This window comes from Gopherus flavomarginatus, chromosome 7 (assembly GCF_025201925.1).
Source record: "Gopherus flavomarginatus isolate rGopFla2 chromosome 7, rGopFla2.mat.asm, whole genome shotgun sequence".
Taxonomy (NCBI): Eukaryota; Metazoa; Chordata; order Testudines; family Testudinidae; genus Gopherus; species Gopherus flavomarginatus.
In genome coordinates, this window is record NC_066623.1 from 71,452,816 (window position 1) to 71,473,152 (window position 20,337).

Genomic DNA, 20,337 nt, shown 5'->3' on the forward strand with positions numbered 1-20,337 from the left:
TAACTCACCATGGCAAATGAACTTCCAGTTTCATAATTTGGAAATTGGATATAAATAATTTACAATAATAATAAAAGTGAGAAAACCAGATTTTTATGGGAAGCAGAGAAAGTTTAGTCTAAAATGTAATCTCTAATGAGACATAATTGAGAGAAGTATGATTCGATGCATTTCCTTTGGCACAAGATTGACTGAGTCTAAAACAAGGAAACTATTATTTCAGTAATGAGGTTAGAAGTGGAGCCCTGCACAGTTTGTATGCGCATCCGACCCACAATCCACAAAAATGATCTGCAGATATCCATGGATTTGCAGTGCTCCACTCAGAAGAGAATTTCAGGGATTTAATCATTTAAATTGTTCTAGATAGCGGATATGATATCGTTCTACACTAGAAAAACAGTAAGAGAACAGTAAAAGAATAGTTAAAGCCCTTACATGTTCTAATCTTCCTTCCTCTTCCTAATTTATGTCACCCATATACGACGTATATCACATAAGGTGAAAAAACAAATGGACTTCCTTTCACTCTCTTTTCCAGAAGCCAACCGAAGATTTATAATTGCTGATTTCATTAATCTTTTAATAAACTTAAGCAAATTCCTTTTCAAATTACTTTACACAGCAGTAAAGTAGAAATGGCCACACCAGTGAGGGCTTCAGCTTGGTTTGATTCTGTGCTCATGAACAAGGATGAACTATTCCAATCTTTTATTACTGCCCGAGGGTTTCAGTGTATTACCACCACATCTCTAAACCTTTCAAGGCCCAAATGTTGGAAACATTCTAGAAGATTGAACCAAGGTTAAGAGAGCACAAGTATTGTTTATAGTCTCAGATTCATAATTCCACTATTCAGATGTGAATTACAGTAAAAAAAAATGTAACCAGGTTTGTCTGGGATAAAGTTAAATTTTAGTTTAAGGTGAGGGATCATTGAGAGGTTTAGTTTCATGTTCTTTTTCAATCATGACCCTAATGAATTGGCCATAACCCTTCTAGTATATTTTCCATTATCCACAGAAAGGTTTATTTGGAAAGTGAGATGCAGACAGGTGAACAATTATTTTTATTAATGGCCAGGTATGCGATTAAAGTTTGCTGCAGCTAGTATCCGTAAAAGACATGAGAACCTGTTTTCAAAAGACCTATAAGATTTTTAAAAGCATTTAAAACCACAAGAAACTATAAATATACATCAAAATGTGTCTTAATGTTCATATATGCAAACAAATCTATTCTTTCCTTGCACTCAACAAAACTGTTCAGAATACTAGAAGTCCAAATAAACTACAAAAAAAAAAAAAAAACAACTTAGTAGCCATATCAGTCTTCTGGTGGCTAATGGCTTAGTAAGTTTGGTGGAATGTTATGGGTCCAATCATGAATGTTCATTGTTTGACATATTCTGTACAGCTGGAGCTGTATCAAGCCCCAGTAAAGTTCCAAGGTAAGATTGGTCTCTAGAATCCAACAATTGCTCAGGTCTGACAGGATGAACTATATTTGCAGGCTGGGGAGTGAGAGTATATTTTTCCAGAAATGCCAAATCTGTTGTTCGTTGATAATCTGGCTGCTGTGCCTGTGGGGGAAGAATGCTATGAGACTGGGGTGAGAGTGTAGTGGTATGTTGTACTAGATCAGCTTGAGGTTCCCGCATCTGAACTGGTACCAGTGTTACTGGCACACATACTTCTGCTGGTACATTCTGTAGCATAGGTTTGACTTCTGTTTCGTAAACTTCGGGCTGATCCATGTATGGTTTAGACTCAATCTGGAAAACTTTGTCATCAGGGGTGTACTGTACTGGCAAGGAAATTACTTTTTCTTCAGAAGTGGTTACTGTTTCTTCTGAAGCCTTTGTTCCATGTACATGGTCAATATGGTATTTCAACTTGTCTTTTCGTTTAAATGTTGCATTGCAATGCTGGCAGTTAAAAGGTCGAGCATCTGAATGAATAACCATGTGTTTTGTTAATGTCTTCTTAATTCTAAAAGACTGGCTACAAATTTGACATTTGTATGGTTTCTCACCTGTAGAAGAAAATGAGTCAGTATTAATAGATAAAATGTGAATACAAGTATCACTATGTAGAAATCATATGGTTGGGGATGAGGGGCTATACCGGGGTTGGCAACCTTTCAGAAGTGGTGTGCTGAGTCTTCATTTATTCACTCTTATTTAAGATTTTGCATGCCGGTAATACATTTTAATGTTTTTAGAAGGTCTCTTTCTATAAGTCTATAATATATAATTAAACTATTGTTGTATGTAGAGTAAATAAGGTTAAAAATGTTTAAGAAGCTTCATTTAAAATTAAATTAAAATGCAGGCCCTCCCCGGACTGGTGGCCAGGACCTGGGCAGTGTGAATGCCACTGAAAATCAGCTCACATGCCATAGGTTGCCTACCCCTGGGCTATACTACATAATAAACATGGTTCTCAAGCAGCTGTACTGGGAAAAAAATGTTTGGCATCTGAGAATACAATTCACTAAGTAAAAACAGAAAAGTTATTTTGAAGTGATATCCGTATAGCATTCTCGTCAAATCCAACTAGTTCAGATTTCTGCCAAGTGCACATGAAGGGGACCAGTCAATAAATCTAACAAAAAGAAATAACATTCACGTTATTGTATACTGCTAAAGAACCTCCATTTTGCATTTTCTGTAGGTCTTTCTAGGGAAAGAATTACTTTCTTACAGAGGAAGCAGAGGATGCACAGCTGAGTGTATTAAGACACTAACCTTTCTTTGGTAGTTGGGTTCCAAATCCTAATTTCAGTTTGTAACCTAAATCAAGTATTCCCATGATCTCCAGACTGAGTAGAAGGTATGAGTAAATTTAGTAAGAATACACAATAAGCATCAGTAGAACATATACAAAACCAGAAGCACCTTTGCCTAGGGAAGTCTAAATAGACCTGACTACTACATTCAGAGGAAAGTATTCACACTCAGCAAGGGATGGCATACAATAAGCAGCAGGGATCTCAGTTCATGCTACTGCTGCCCTAAAGGGTCATAAAGCCTGAAGAGTTAGAAGAATTCTGTCAGTCCTGTGATAATTTATCACCATCTCCAGTCACTCCAAGTTGGCAGTTACACAGAGTGATAGATAAAAAGTTTTACCTGAATGTGTCCTAAAATGCATTTCCAAACTTGATTTCCCTTTAAAAACTTTCTTGCAGACTTCACACTGATGAAATGTTGCTTTATATCTGCAAAGAAGAAAACATGTTTACATTAGAAGATCAGGTTTTTCCAATGTCTCAAATAGGTACATAGCCTTTAAAGATTCCACAAACTGCACAAGAATTACATATTTCTGTATTTCTCCCTCTACATTTATATTACAATATAAAACGTATCTGGAGAGGACAGGCAATTCCTTTAGGCATCCACTTGTCAGAGGCCATCTAGATTTTTTTCTAGACTACTCTGCAAAGAGTAGTCTAGTACTTTGTGTTCAGACAGAAAATCTATTTAAAAAACCTCTCTCCAGGGCACATTTGGGTTTCAGATGGGGATTCTTCAAGTCAACATCCAGACTTGGTCTTCAGTTTGGCAGCAACTTATGCTACAAAACAAGCCTTAAGATTGGCTTATGTTCCTTTCCTCCCAAGCAGAAAAAAATGACAATGAAACAAGTTGACTGAGGCAGTGAATTTAAGTACTGACAAAATGAAAGCTAAACAACCCTGTAATTGATTTTATGCACTTGTTAGCTAATATTTACAGTAAATTATTCAAAATATGAATACTGAAAGCAATGCATTTGTCCTGAAAGCAAGTTCTGATTTTCCATCTTAAAGTATAAACGTTTTGAGAGAGCTCACAGACTACTGAACTAGATTGACAGAAGAACTAAATTTGATCCCTTTTAAATCTTAAGGTTATTCAGCCTAACTATGGTATGAAAAAGGTCTTGTTTAGATTGCCAAAATGGCTATGATTTCTACATGGCTATTTCAAAACACAGATCTTGGCACTGGCTTTAGGGTCACTTAAGAACCTTGGCATAATGGAATTACAGAGAAAGGCAAAACTAATATTTCGCATATCAGAATTTATGAAAATTTGTCCAATTTCATTTACAATATGGAAATGTTTAAATTTTTAAACTTTAATACCTACTTTTGCCACACTTTCTCTCCTAGATGAACACTTTTGTAATGGACAGTTAAGTGGTCTCTACGGCCAAAACACTTTCCACACTCCTCACACTGATGTGCTTTTTCACCTTTAAAAAGGAGACCAACAATAAATATAAATTAAGTTGTAACAAGAATTCAAGTTTCAGAAAAAGTAGAACCATGTTTAGAACAAAGGCTCCAGACAACCAAAGCTCTTCCGTATCTCAAAAGGATTTTCTACTACCCAAAGCAATGACTTCATGACCTTGGGCTGATCCAGGAAGACATGTAGTTTTTACCCATCTCTTCATTTTTGGTTCCTCATTCCCTAATCTCTTCTTCCTCCTACATGGTAGCTAATCTTCACGGCTGGGGGACATTACCCCATACTGCCACAGAGAGAAGAGGAGGCAGAGGCAAAAGAATGACTAAAAGTTCACCCTCTTTCATGAGACTTGAAATTTCCATCTTTTACAATCCAAGCTCCAAGAGCCTTGAAAAAGCCTAAATTTTGGAGTAAATGTAGGACTTCTGTCTCTTGCACTGCCAATTGAACAATCAGTTTTAAGAACTTAGTGCTATATACAAATGTTAATCCTTTTTCTGATTTTCAATAGTTACCTTTTATGTTGTTTAAAAGTCTTGATGTTTCTTTTGAGTCATCTTGAGATCTTTCACAAAGTGGCAGAATATTTTCTTCTCATGTAATCAGAGGGAGTTTGGACAGTCAAAGTAAGTAACTTTCTAGAGGAAAAAAGGCAAATAGAGTAGAAAAGGGGATTTTTTTTGCTATCTGAGTTTTCAAAGATTTCTTTGTTTTATAGTGGGTGTTGGGGTTTCAAACACTAAATAAGCTGTTTTATTCAAACAAGGGCTCACAAAGTTTAGTCCCTGATCACTTTCAGATCTTCACACTGTTTTGGAAAGTAATTTCCACCCTCTGGGGAATCTTATATTCCCTTAGGAGCCTGTTCTGGAGGAAGAAAGAAATCCCCAATGGTTCCAATCTTTCTTTTTCTCTAGAGATCTGATCCTCTTCTTTCCATCTGCCTCAAGATGCAAAATACCTGAGGGGGAGGGGAGTGGTTAAAAACCCTCTCTTCTATTCTTCCTCTTGCTTTACTATGCTCAGAGTTGATTTTCCTCATATGTAGGATTTCCTAATTACCAATCCACAATGGGGAAATTTAGAAACCCAGACAGTTCAAGTGTCATTTTCCCATATTTGAACCCTATATTAAAGTGATCAGGATGAAAACTTCAGAGATTGTGTGAGTGAGCTTCGTTTGTGTTACAGTGTTAATGTTTCAAACAGCTGCTAATACAAAAGAAATCTTAACTCAAAAAAAATCCTCTTTTATCACATTTGCTTTTTTAAACAAATAAATAAATGTTACATCTTTTGACTGTCCCTCAGCTCTCTCTATTAACACAGAGGAAACATTCTACTCTTAAACTTCACAAGTGTTTGAAGAGATAAATAAATCCTACCATAGGACATTGAAAGTGATATAAGTAACATCTGTAATAGGCTTAAATACAACTCTTATTAAAACTTTAAAGAAAGTATAAGCATCCCAAATTAATTTTCTGCTCACTCTTACTTACTCTGATCAAGCTTCCAAAGATATAGCCTACCTGAGTGTATTTTTTTGTGTTTTGTTAGATGGTCATGCCGAATAAACGTTTTCCCACATTCTTCACATTCATATCTTTTGTCATTATGGTGAACTCGTAGATGAAGTCTATATTAATACGTAGAGAAATTTGTCACTGTTCAAGCTTAACATGTTTATGATTATAAATGCGACTACAAAAATAGCATCTTCCTCAACAGATCTGCATGCAGAACTAGTACAGCTGTAGGATATGAAGCTGGATTCCATTCTGGCTCACACAACTAAATAACCTCCAGTTGCAGAATCATCTACTGTTCTTAAATGAGCCAGAAAGACGACAGCTCTACTTTCAAATCCCAAATTAAATTTGCAGTACTTGTAATATTTTTCTTGTTTACTTGTAAAGCTTGGCAAACTTGATATGGAAGTCACTGAGAACTCAGGATGTCTTTTTAATAACTTTTTAGATTATAGCTTCACCTTAACGAACGTGAACATGGAAACTGAAGTACATTACTTGCCATGGTTTTCCGCCCTCCAAACAGCACTTATTCAAACTCTGAATAAGGTCTGGAAGAAGCCAACTACAATACAAATTTCTATTGAAGTTGAGGAAAAGAACAATGCAAACATTTTGTTTCCTGAAGTTTGTCATTGAAACTGTGATATGTTTAGTATGTGAAAGGGATTCTGTCATGTAATTTAAGATCCAAATTTAGATAATTAAAAATAAAAAGGATTTTACACACCAATATAAATCTAAATTCCCCATATTTCTTTAAGTTAAAATTTTTTTTTTTTAAAATGTTGTTTACTCGTATTGGAAACCCAAATCAAACATTCTCAACGTAATTCCGCAAGATATGTGGGGGAAAAAGGGGAAGAGAGAGATCTCTCTAAATCTATCACCATCTAGAAAGTGGTAGCTTAATCTCTTTAAACAGAATTAGAATCTGCTTCGTTACCTGTAGGAACTTCCATGACGAAAACTCTGCCCACAAATGCTACAAAGATGAGGTTTCTCCCCACTATGAATTCTCAAATGTTCTTTCAAAGTTGTTCTGGGTTAAAACAAAAACAAACAAACAAAGCAAGCAATGTTTTAGAAACTCAGTGTTACTATTACTTTAAAGTGTAGACGGAATTGTGTTCTCTAATCCTGATGCATCACTTTAGGCAAAGAGAAGATTAAATACTCAAGTATTTGTATTAAACTATATAGAATATGAACAAATAAAGTTCCTGAATTTCATTCATCATGTCTAATCTTCTCTCTACAGGCTTGTTCTGGAAACAAGACACTCTTCAAGGGACACATTATATCAAAGCACGTAAGGAATGCATGTTTATACAAAAAGTGGTTTTTGCTAATATTTTCTATATTGTCCCCACAGTTATTGACAATTTGTGTCTTAATGATGTCTTATCCCTCCCCAGCACAACTTCTTTTTCAGTCTGATCCTAAGATATTGGTTCACTACATGCACCCAAAAAAGTTCTGGATTTGTGTGTGTATATCACTGGAACCTCTCTTTGCTTCTTATATGAAGACAAGAAAATTCAATGCAAAAAAGTTAGTGCAAATCTGTAGTTTAAAGTCAAAAAGAGAAAAATCAAAATTATAGTCCTCACTGCAAGCCTAATTCACATACGCACTAATGTGAAGGTATGCAGCCCCGCCAGTTTCCTCTTTTCTTTTACCAATTCTTCTCCTGTGACTTTGTGATGCACTCAGGCAACAGAGGGAAATGATTGACTATACAACTGAAACCGTGAAACTGACTACCTGTGGGTCAAATATATAAGCTATTAAAGAAAAAAAAATTCTCTAGTTTCTTTTAATTAATAATTCTAGATGTTACCAGTAATAGGTAAAATATTTTCAGGTAGAAGTACTGTGATTTTTTAAGTTTGCTATTGAAACCAGTAACTACAAATATATTTACTTCTGTGCACATATACAACTACACTAAAATCTATAAACTTATGTTAATGCAAAGTAGGTTGTTTTTTTTAAACCAACTGCTTGTGTTAGAAGGTAAAAATGAGTTACAGGGAACTGAAAAAAATGCTGGGCTTTTGTACCTTATGTACTGGCATGTTGTTATATTTGTATATGTTTTATTTAAATGTGTACATGCCCCTCAGTTCTATAAATTTTAAGAAGCACTGATGTTTCACTTTGTGTTCTGCTCGACTGCTTTATCTACTTAAAAAAAAAAACTAACAAAACTAGTCCCACTTGGGGCCAAATCCTCTTCCAACAGTACTCAGTTGGAGCAGTCAGCTATTTGAAATGAGTCCATAGGGAACATACATAAGCTCAGAAATTCTAAATGTATGATCTCTTAAAATGTGTGGAACATCTCAGCCTCAATGACTAAAAGCAGAGATTATTTATGTCAAACCAAGAAAGTAATAAAAATTACCTTCTCCAAAAGGGAAAAAAGTACACATTTGAATCTCACGTAAAAAGGTAAACTAATATCAGGTTTAATGTAAGCTGTTTCAACCAGTTAAAAAAAAAAAAAAAAAAAAAAGCCTGGTTTAGCGCAGATGCTTTGCACAGCTATGTGAAAAGGCTGTTTCATTTTAAACAAAACAAAAAACCACTCACACCAGTTTCCTCATACAATCAGTTAAGCATTTAACCCCTGAAGAACAAGAATCCTACTTTTGTACAGATTTATAGGAGCCATCCACTGACCCAGCCATATTAAAATGCTTGTATTCTGCAATAAAAGTTAAGCATCTGGCATTATTGTTATGGTTATATATATATCTTTACCATGCATATAGTTCCTGAAATGGCAGAAGCTATTACCCATGTTCAAATTGCACACGGCTAGAAATCAGTAAGTTCTGCTCCATTTAGGAAATGGAGCGGAAAAAAGATGAGTTTTTCCAATCAATTTTCTAAAATCTTTCATTATATTTTTTTTATTTTGAAGGGGGGCAGGAATGGAAGTTCAGAATTTCTCAAAGTTTCCCCCAGCCACTCCTAGAAATTGTTTCTCTTTTTCCTGTTTTTCATTATCACTCTCAGCAATGTACTGATCACAGAAAAATCTCAATCCCTCTTCAGTTATGTAGCCAATGAAAGATGTTCTTTTACAATGCAGCAAATTCCAATACAGCCAACAGACTTCCTCAATAGGTCTTCTATATTTGGTGTTTTGCAGTCAATCACCTCTGGTCTCCACTCTCATATTTAAAAATAATACCATAAATGCATATGTTGTTTGTGGCAGAGATACTGCTTCTTTGATACACTGGCTTATTAACCCTCTGAAATTAACTGATTGTATACTCTTGAAGCTAGTTACTTTCTATATTAAAATCTCATGTTATGCCAAGCCTTGATTGAGATATTCCTTCTTACCTTTCTCTGACTGATTTTCCACATATAAAACACACCCATTTTCTCTTCCCTCCATGAGTACATTCTATATGGCGTTTTAGGTTTCTAGTGTCATTGAACTGACGACCACAAATATCACATGGGAAAGGGCCTGAAAGAAAATAACCAGAACTGCTATTAGTTGTAAGTAATTACATTAAGTCACAAACAGATATTTATTTTGGGTCACTGATGCATGCCTTAATTAAGCTACAAGACAACAAGGCTAGTGTAATGAATTATTATAACATGCCTCAAATTTTTTCAGTATGTAAAATTTAAGTATTTGAGTATTTTTTACAATTTGTGGGTCAACAATTAAATTTAAGTATGATAATCTAATGCTCTGAACTCATGTACAACTACCACAAAAACATAACAATTCAGTACTAATAATATACAACCATGACGTGAATCCGCCTGGATTCTTCTAAAACTATTCTAGTTGACAAGAAGGGGTGAATATTAACAAAGGGAAAATTACTTTTTGTAGTGCTAATGAGGCCAATTCAATCAAAGTGGATATTGATATTCACCCCTTCTTGTAAACTGTTGGGAATGGGCCACATCCACCCTAACTGAATTGGCCTCATTAGCACTGAACCTCCCTCTGCCCCCCAACTTGGTAGGACAACTTCCATATTTTCATGTACTGTATATTTATACCTGCTTACTGTATATTCCACTCCATGCATCTGATGAAGTGGGTTATATCCCACAAAAGCTTATGCACAAATAAATATGTTAGTCTCCAAGGTTCCACAAGGACTCGTTTTTACTGATACAGACTTAAGACAGCTATTACTCTAAGATCTCATATCTCAGTTGCTATGGTATCAGAAAATGTGTACAAGAGACTGAACAGTTCATAATAATTTGAGTATCTTTAGAAGTTTATATTAATCTTATATTTTTGGATTTTGTTTTATTAAAGTTTCCAGACTCGTGGGATATTTCTCCCTCCTAGAATTATCTATTGTTTGTGTAACAGTGTTGCCTATCATAAAGTGAACTGGCAACACATGTACTTTGTAGGTGATTAACATACCTACACCTTTAATAATAACCAGAATTTCCCAGTCAGCTAGTCCAACACCGGATTTGGTACATGGTGCAGTTATTTGGATGCATATTTTTAATCATATCATTGCAGTTTAATGAAAAAAATCAATAATTAGTATCAAGCTATTTTTTTAAAAAAACTTTTTTTTCAAAACTTAAGACATCTAATAAAATAAAATATTTAACAGAAGCAAAGGAGGAAAAAAAAAATCAAACTCTGCACCCATTGGAGGAAGACCGTTTTACTTCAAATCTACTGTTTGCATGTCAGAAGGAGGTTTTTATACCAAGATGGAATTTTTCTTGATGCTTCAATCTTGCAAACCGGGATTTAAAGTGCTCTTCACAATAGGTACACTTGAAAGGTTTATCCTGAGTGTGAAGAATCATGTGTTCTTCCAAATGGGGTCTTCGAGCAAAAGACTTCTTACAAATCTAAAATGACAAAACACTTGGTCAAACATTAGCTAGAGATAAACTCAGGTATTTTTTTTTTTAAATGTTTCTATAGCCTCTTAAAAAAAAAAAGTGTAGAGGGTAAGGGGAGAGAAATCACACAGCCAAAACTTTCATACTAAATTGTTACTTTATTGATACCTTTTCTGGGTTTCCCCAAGAAATTGGGTATCTATGGCTTTATATCTAAAACTAGATTTGGGAGGTCTGCACAATACTTTTAGAGCACTTAAAGCCTATATTGGTATCTGATTATTGTTCAGTTGGTATCAGCATACAGCTAAATGAGAAAGTATGCGGGGGGAAAGAGAGCTTTGCCCATATTACGTTACTCTTTTTTGTCTTCCCCTGCCGGAACACCTCAAAGATTATACTTTAGCGTATGGAGTGTACGATTATGATAAAAGAAATCAGAAGTGTAATACCATTGCTACTTGTCCTGCCTTCAATGGACATGGAGAAATTTTCGTCACCGTCCTCTTTATAACAGTCTTTAACATATCTGAATATGTATCTGGTCCCCCTCAGTCTTCTTTTCTCAAGACTTAATGTGTCTATTTTTAAAAAAATCTTTCTTCAGAGATCAGGCTTTCTAAATCTTGTTGCTCTCTCCGGACTCCCTCCAATTTGTCTACATCTTTCTTTAATTATGGTGCCCAGAATTGGACACAGCATTCCAGCTGAGGCCTCACCAATCCCAAGTACAGCAGGACAATTTCCTCTCATGTCTTACATGTGACGCTCCTGTTAAGACTCTCCAGAAAGACAGTAGCCTTTTTAGAAACTGCATCACATTCTTGACTCTCATTAAACTTGTGATCTACTCTAAACTCTAGGTCCTTTTCAGCAGTACTACTACCTATCCAATTATTCCCCATTTTGCAGTTGTGCACTTCATTTTTCCTTCCTATTACACAGTACTTTGCACTTGTCTTTACTGAACTGCATCTTGTAGATCAATGCTCCAATTTCTCAAGTTCATTTTGAATTTTAATTCTTCCAACTCCTCCCAGCCTGGTGTCATGTGCAAATCTTATAAGCACACTCTCCACTCCATTGTCCAAATAATTAATGAAAATATTGAATAATACCAGACCCAAGACTGATCCATGCGGGACCCGACTAGATATACATTCTCCCAGTTTGACAGACAACCACTGCTAACTATTCCGAGTAAAGTCTTTCAACCAATTTTGTATATACCTTATAATAACTTAAACTACATCACATTTCCCTAGTTTGTGTATGAGAACATCAGTTGGAACGGTGTCAAAACCTTTACTAAAAATCAAGATACATCATGTCTACAGCTTTCTTCCTATCCAGTAGGCCAGTAATCATGTCAAAGAAGGTAATTAGGTTCGTTTGGTACGATTTGCTCTTGACAAATCCATGCTGGCTATTCCTTGTGACCCTATTATCCTCTAGGTATTTGCAAACTGTGCTAATAATTCCTTCCAGGATCTTTCCAGGCATAGAAATTAAGCTGACTGGTCTATAACTTCCCAGTGTCCTCTTTGTTCCCATTTTTAAAGATAAGGTATTTCACTAGTTTTTCAGTATTGGCTTTATTTTTTGTCTTTGTGCTAGTCATAATACTCAACTCCTATTTAATGTGAAATATATGCAAACATATCTACTTTAATAATTTTAATGGCCACAGATATTTTGTAAAATGAAATCTGGTACTTTCTATACAGCCATTGAGTCTTATGAACACTCTAAAAACACAGTATTTAATAATATCAACCTGATCAACACAAATATTAACTTTCACTAGGGCTTACAAAGCTTATTGAGATTTGAGGGTGAATAATGCAATGAAAATAAAATACTCATTAAATCATTAAACCAATTTCTGTCTAAACTAATTATAAAAAAACCCAGTAGAAAAACCCCCCTCAAGTTGTTTGATTTTTTGGTACAATCAAACTAATGCTTACATCACATTTCCAGCCTTCACTCTTTGTCTTTTTAATGGAAAGAAATTCTTGTATGTTCTCTGGATGAAACCTAGGAGGAAAGATCAGTGAAAATGAGTAAGGTTAGCTATAAATTTCTTAACTGCTATTTTTATTAACGCATGCTAGTTAGCATAGCAAGCAGTACTAGCATGCAACTCTCTTGTCATTCCCAAGTCTACTTATCTCCACATCTGACAAACTTTTTTTTAAAAACATAGCCTTTGTTCAAATATGCAGTATATGAAATATTTCTTGCTCGACACAACAGATTCTGAAGTTATATGCATTCAACCACATAAGTTAAGATCAGATCAATATAGGTATAATTCCAAATATATTTATATCTGCCCCAAACCAGACCAGAAATATAATTTCATAGATGGCCCTGGACAGCTCTACTGTACATGTTAAGAGGGTAGAATGCAAATGGGTTTAACAGTCTGTATTTATTTTAAAGGGAACATTACCACTAGTATCTAAATTGAAGTTCACCCAGCTTAAGCTGATGCAGGCCTCAAATCTGGCTGTAAAGCCTGAAAGCCAGTCAAACATTACCATTCCAATCCAATGAACTGACAAAGTTGTCATCAGCAGGCTGATGACACTGGGACCCTTAAAGTGTAGCATTTAAAAAAAAAAAAATAGACTAAGGAATCTTGCAATACCTCATGCTAGTCTATAGGCCAGATCATTTGTATTACACCACTCTAGAGATCCTCTTAAAAAGAACAGAGCCACTAAACGAATGTATCCCTGCCACAATCTACAGGGAAACAAAAATACTTCACTGATAACTGAATTAAGTGCATCTGATAAATCTAAGACTCTGCATGGACATTTGATTTTCTTCATTCACCAGGAGGATATATCATTGCCACCAAAACCAATGCTGTCCCTGCATCAAGCCCAACTTAACACCACACTGAAAGGGATCAGGGAAACAGGAGGATTCTGGATATTATCAGATTTGCCTTGCTGGGAAAAAAAAACAAAACACCTCACAATCTTACCTAAAAGAAGGGAGATAATTACAGAGCGCATCAACTTTAATAAGTAGCTTTCTTGAGCCAGCTGAAATTTATAGTGTCACCGTAGCTTTCTACTATCATTTTCACAGTAGCCTAACACGTTACATAATTTTTCCATTTTCAAAGTGCCGTACAAACTTTGACTAATTTATCCTTACACCACCTTATATGGAAGGTGGCTTACTGCTGTTAATTCTTATGTCCTGTTAAAAGAGGTGCAATTTTAAAAACAATTCTAGAAAGAAACCAAAAATTAAATAGTTTTCCAATTTTTTTGTTTTTATCTACCATAGCATTAGGGCTGGAAAATACAATATGCAGAAGTGTAACGACAATCCTGCTCATACTTACCTCTTTGCATGTTTTGCTAGGGTCTTTTTGCTTGCATGCAGTTTATTACAATATGGACATTTGTGCTCCTTCTTATGAAATTCTGTTTCATTATTGTGTTTCTTTCTGTGAACTGTCAGATTAGATTTTGTGGAATAGCGCTGATGACAAATATCACACTCGAAGGGCTTCTCACCTGTGTGCGCACGGGTATGGATCTCGAGCTTCCCTAAAAAATAAAATCTTAGTTTAACATAGAACAATCATCAGCTACAGTCTGCTTAAAGACACATACTGACTGGCAAACAAACTAACTTACATTCTTTATCATCTTCAGTACATTTCTATTTTTGTTAGAATCTCCACTCAGTGTTTTGAAGCCTAAAACAATATGGGGCCTTACACAATTCTGATTCACAGCACAGAGACCAGGGTGTCCTTGTATATTATATGCACTAAATGCTTTCAGCCAACCCTCTGGAGGTCTAGGCATATTCCACATACATACAAACAATTTTACTGAGTTTCACTGGATAGCTTATAGGTTCCCAAAATACTTCAATCTTCACTGTTTTAAAAACGTGTTTTATATTTACTCCACATATGCTGTTACCACATCCTGTATACATTAGCCTACATACTGATCTCTGTAAAGCACTCTCTATCTCAGACTAATGAGAGAAGCATTACTTTGTTTTGTTTTGTTTTTTTAAAATAACCCAGTTCACAAAGTACCTCTTTCAAAATACGGAACAGTTTGGAAACTTAAGAACAGAGCTTCATGCCATTTATTTTGGTATAATCAGAGACTAAGAAAGTTAGAGACCCTCATACTTCATCCATGATTGAGTCCCAAGGCATTACAACAATACTAAAATAATTATAATCTCTCCATTCCTTCTACACTGATTTTCATTCTCATTCATGACTTGGCTAAAATTGGACCCCAGTCCTGCAATATGGGTCCACACCTGTGGAATCAACAGCAGGGCCTTGGCCTGGAAGGGGGTTATTTCTCTGTCAGAACATCTACACACTACTTTTTGGACACACTATTAACAAAGAAAGAAGTGCATTGTGGTTATTAAAATGACCAACGGAAGATAGATTTTTATTCCTCGTTCCACTCCCCCAGCCCCCTTTTAAAAACACAAATGTTTTGTGGCTCTACAATACAAAAGTGCAAAGAGAAAAAAAAAGAGATTGACTTTGTGCTACCACTCAAAATACTTCATTTTAAAAAAAAATACAACCTTAAAGCTTCAGACTATTAGGCTCTGTAGTCTGGACTTTCAGTACCTCCCCACCCCCCAAAACAAAAAACCCCACAACTACTGGTATAAAATTGAGAGAATTTTCCACAAGTTTATGTTAAAAGAGATCTCACCTTTTTTTAAAAATGTTGAAAAGTTATTATTATATAATCTGTGACCTTGGACAACTCATTTCACCTCTGCCTCAGTTTCCCCATCTGTAAAATGTGGATAATAATACTTACCAGGTTGTTGTTAGGATCAACTAGTTAATGCTTGTAAGTGCTTTGAAGATGAAGAGCACTATATAAAAGCTATCAAGTATCTAGCTAATAATGTTTTGCTACAAGAAAGGTCTGAAACCAAAATGGTTTCCTGCCTTAATGATTAAATTCAAATACCATCAGAGCAAGCTTGCTCATTTCACTATAATATGTCTAAACACATAAGTCAGCTTTTCTTTTCCATATAATGATTATAAACACTCAGATCTCAGGATGATAAAAATTTACAGTGGTAGTGTTATAGTGGTATTAAAAAAGGCCTGATCTCATGAGATGCTGCTCTCATAACTCCCATGACTTCAGCAATCAGCTGAGGCGGCTCAGCACCTCATAATTAAAAGCTTAGAAATACATTAACTATCCCAGCTGAAATGAAAAATACCTAGGGAGATGAAAAAAACGCAGAGCCAAATCCATGAGGTCAACACGACTGCCTATGTGAATGAGGCAGGCACGATTTGCCCCTCAGTTTAGAAAAGGGGTAGGCAACCTATGGCACACGTGCCAAAGGCAGCACGTGAACTCGTTTTCAGTGGCACTGCCTGGGTCCTGGCCACTGGTCCAGGGGGGCTCTGCATTTTAATTTAATTTTGAATGAAGCTTCTTAAACATTTTTAAAACCTTATTTACTTTACATACAACAATAGTTGAGTTATATATTATAGACTTATAGAAAAAGACCTTGTAAGAGAGTTAAAATGTATTACTGGCATGTGAAACCTTACATTAGAGTGAATAAATGAAGACTCGGCAAACCACTTCTGAAAGGTTGCCGACTCATGCTTTAGATAGTGGGGAAGCTCTGGTACAGACTGAAGTGCTGGAGGAACATTTATCACACCTAAACCAGGACATAATGTGTGATTAAAAGACTTTAACCTGGCTCTGTAAAAGCAGGGTTATTTTATCCCACACCTAAAATTTCAGCCAGCATGTCCCTCAACAAGCGGTATAAAATTTAATTTGACAAAATATCTCAATGGATCACGTCTTGCAAGTAAAAATGCAATTAAGTAACCACTATTACTAGTGACCCACACAGGAAAAATTCTGCCTTCTGATCTCAACAAAATTTAAAATTTACTAATGGCAAGACCACTTAATATTGCAATCAGACCCAGTTTAAATCTAGAAGTGAGTTTAGTGTTACTCTCTTTGACGTGCAGATATGTCAAAACATCTTATAAAACTGGTTACTATATTTGTACAAGCACACCAGGCTCATTTTGAAACAGATCTATATTGCTTATGAATTACAACTGTACATTCAAGTGTTTTCATCATCAGCGAGTCACGGTGCTGGGGAGACGCAGTGTTTCTATCACAAGAAATAATTGCTTACATAGCATTTTACATATTATAGCTCCAACAGAAAAGTCAGCTACCTTACTTAACCAGTTAAAGTTGGACAGTTTGGTGGAAAGTCAAGCCCATGTTTCAGATTTCTTACAATTTACCCTCCATTCTACTAATAAGTTACTGCACTCTATCCTCAAGCCTCTTTTGTATACTAAGAATTGGGACCATGACTGGGGGAAGAGAAAGATTTGTCATTTGCAGGATTTTAAAATTAGCACTCTTATTAATTCACTTCCTAATTTTAGTGCTACAGTAATGATAATTTCTGATTTTCAAGATCTATAAGAACTGACACTTCACACTAAATTTTAGCAAACAAACGCTAATTCTCTATAAACATTAAAGTAAAAAAGAATTCAGTTTATTTTCCACCTGAAAGTAGCACCATGTGGTAAAGAGGAAGGAGACAAAACTTTAATTGCTCTCACCTGTTCGATCAAATGTTTTGTCACACTTGGGACACTGCAATAGTTTTTTGCTACTACTCTGAATGATTATTGGAGTTAAACCTTCAGGAATATTTCCTACTGAATCAACTGGCTCAGGACTCACTTCAGTATCATTATGTTCTTTTTTACTTCGCTCTTCAGCATCAGACTCTTCATCTGATATTTCTTCTTCTTCTTCCCGACCCTCTTCATCTGCATTGTGGTCACTTCCACTATCTTCACATTCATTTTTAACTGATATGTCTCTCTCAGAATGGACTTTATCCAAGTTGCTGTCAGACACATCACTGCTTTCGTTATCACTGTTATCAAACTTAGCTGGGCATTTACGGTTCCTTGTAGATCTTCTGGTAGAAAAGTCTGCTTTCTCAACCATTTTTAAACCATGTTTCTTTTCCAGTGGAAGGGATCTGTGAGCTTTAGCCAAGTGGTTTTCTAAGGATTTCTTGTAACAGAAGTTTCGACTGCAAAAAGTGCACTGGTGACTATTTGATAGTTTACCAGTCAATTCATTGAGAGTTTCAGCTGGTATTGGGTTTTCAGTTACCGCTTCAGATTGTATGCCAGAAATATTTTCATTATTGAGCAGTTTGACTGCATCTATAATGTCTAAAAATTTAGCTGCTTCCAACACTAAAGGGATTTCATTTTTATATACAAAAAACTCAGATGTGTACAAAAACTCAAGCAAATGTTGAAAAACAGAATGAGTTACATGATCCAGTGTGACAACATCTGTGCTTGGGTTTTTGCTCAAACAAGCATGAAAATAACTACTACCAACAGCTACAACAACTTTGTGTGCGCTAAATTCTTTTCCTTCTACTATTATAAGTAAGTCACAAAAAGATGGTTGTTTCTGTCTATCATCATTTAAATATTTAAGTAGATTTTTATTATACTGCAGTGAACTTAAGAGTTTTCTTTGTTCTGGTGATGGAGGAAGTTCTTGGGAACACTTGAGTTGGTCTGCAGTAGCTACTTCTGCAGATCTGGAGACAGTTTTTTGGTCAGAATCTACTATAAGAACCCCATCAGAAATATTCTTCTCATGTCCAAGATGTATCTTCTCATTTACATTTCCAGGGAACTTTCTCCTTTTCTTCATTTCAATAGTGCAGCTTTAATATCAGAAACTTCATAAGCAACCAAAAAGATTTATGGTGAAGCCTTAATGCAATTCTGAATTTTTTTTAAACACATTGATCAGAATATTTTCATGATCTGTAAAAGAATAATAATAATAATAATAATAATAATAATAATTACACTTGGGACACAACAACATGTCACTTACTTACTAACATTATATAAAATTTCAACTTACTTTTAATGGGTTTGCATACTTTAAGCATTTACTAAATTATTAAAACCTAGTCTTTTCTCATTCTAGCCTATCATGTAACATTGCTGTGCACTGATATATGAAATATTTATTTATTAGTCAGCTGAAGCCTGCACTCCTATAGTTTGTGAAATGCTCCGAGACAGATGCAAGACACCATTCTTAAACAGATTTGCTTTGATCTTTGCAGCATCCTTTCAGAGCCAGAACAAAGTTAAAACCAAAACCCAGGATCATTAACATTAAATATTGTCCGTATTAACTGTGCACGTTTCATACTGATGTTGGCTGGGTGACACACTCGCTGAACTCGAAACGGGTGTATTCACGTTGAGGCCAACCAATCACATATTCTGTGCTCAGTACTCCAGTTTCCTATTGACATCCGGACTGGGGAGTTTTGCGCTCCTGCAGAACAGCAGCGTGACACTTCCTGTGCGGCTTGGCGATGAGATTTCGGGTAGCTGGTCGTTTTGCCTCTAAATGTCAAATCCCCAGCTCCGCACGTCCCTCGTGCGTTTGAGAGCCTTTGTCTCCCCACAAGAGACAGGCTGGGGTCACTGCCGCACGGTCCCCAAGGACAGAGGAGGGGAGACGGCCGCCACCTCACCCCCAGGCACCCGAACAGTCCCTCGGCCACAGAGGAGGGACGAGAGCGCCCTTGCCCCCAGCTCCGGGGCCTGCGGAGGGTCCCCGATTCCCCCTGCCTCAGAACAGGAGCAGAGTCCCCAACTCCGCGGAACCGCGTCCCGGGCCCCATCGGGCTGTGGGACTCACCCGCCCCTCCACACTGGGCGACGTTCCAGCCCCGGGGGGCGTAAAGCGCTCGCCTCGCCCCACTGGATCTGCCTGCCGGGCGCAGCAGCACACACCTGCCCCGGGTCGGGCGCTCCCCCGCCGCTGCCTGTCAGCCACTAGCCTCCGCCGCCGCGCTCGCACAGAGAGCCACCGCCCCCCATTTCCGGGTTCCGGCGCCGGTGTCAGACGCAGCCTCGCTCTGGGAACGAACAGCTCAACGTCCGGGAGACGGGGCTAGCTCTGGCAGCGAGAGCGGCTCTGGTACGTCACTGCGTGGCTGGAGGACGTAGTGTCTCGTGTGCGCTGCCCAGCCAGCCCTGTGGAGGAGAGCCCCGCCCAGGGAGCAGGGCGGAGCCAGCCTGCCAAGCTGCCCTATCTTAGGCCGCGGCCAGGCTGCCTAGCCAGCTATAGGCTGTGGGCTCTGTCACGCTCCGGGGCAGGGGAGCAAGGACCTTTCTCCCTTGTGCCGTGGCCTGGGACAGCTGGAGAGCAGGGGCAGGACAGCATGGAGCCGCAGTTCTCTCCCATTTGCGCCCCACCGGGTGTCGTGCTGCGTGTCCGTGCAGGACCGGCGCTAGGGGTTTTAGCGCTCTAGGCGCAGGGCAATTTTGCCGCCTAGCGCTCAGTCCCACGGCTCCGGTGGAGCTGCCGCAGTGGTGCCTGTGGGCGGTCCACCGGAGCCTCGGGAGCAGCCGACCGTCCACAGGCACGACTGCGGCAGAGACCGTAGCCACCTGCCGCCCACTCTGGCAAAATGCCGCCCACCAATAATCCTGGCGCCCTAGGCGGTTGCCTAGGCTGCCTAAATGGAAGCGCTGGCCTTGTGTCAGTGGAAGCAAATGTTACACTTTCC

The 20,337-nt window shown here is 37.4% G+C and overlaps 1 protein-coding gene across 1 annotated transcript; it reads right to left on the minus strand.

The window, feature by feature from the left end:
* Window positions 1–545: 545 nt before the first annotated feature.
* On the minus strand, window positions 546–19,738 carry ZBTB41 (zinc finger and BTB domain containing 41). The gene is made up of 11 exons (XM_050961401.1): window positions 19,559–19,738; window positions 17,321–18,565; window positions 14,018–14,225; window positions 12,618–12,687; window positions 10,506–10,653; window positions 9,139–9,268; window positions 6,722–6,817; window positions 5,776–5,882; window positions 4,139–4,244; window positions 3,134–3,222; window positions 546–2,034 (listed from the first exon to the last, which is right to left on the minus strand). Exons 2-11 carry the CDS (start codon window positions 18,447–18,449, stop codon window positions 1,382–1,384), a joined length of 2,736 nt encoding a protein of 911 aa, XP_050817358.1. The 5' UTR covers window positions 18,450–18,565; window positions 19,559–19,738; the 3' UTR covers window positions 546–1,381.
* Window positions 19,739–20,337: the final 599 nt, after the last annotated feature.

Excerpts from the sequence above, each read along its gene's own strand:
- ZBTB41 (XM_050961401.1), bottom strand. The coding sequence starts at position 18,449 with ATGAAGAAAAGGAGAAAGTTCCCTGGAAATGTAAATGAGAAGATACAT. Across the intron at positions 9,269-10,505 it reads TCAAGAAAAATTCCATCTTG|GCCCTTTCCCATGTGATATT; the intron begins GTATAAAAACCT and ends ATTTTCTTTCAG. Across the intron at positions 3,223-4,138 it reads GGAGAGAAAGTGTGGCAAAA|ATATAAAGCAACATTTCATC; the intron begins GTAGGTATTAAA and ends TCTTCTTTGCAG.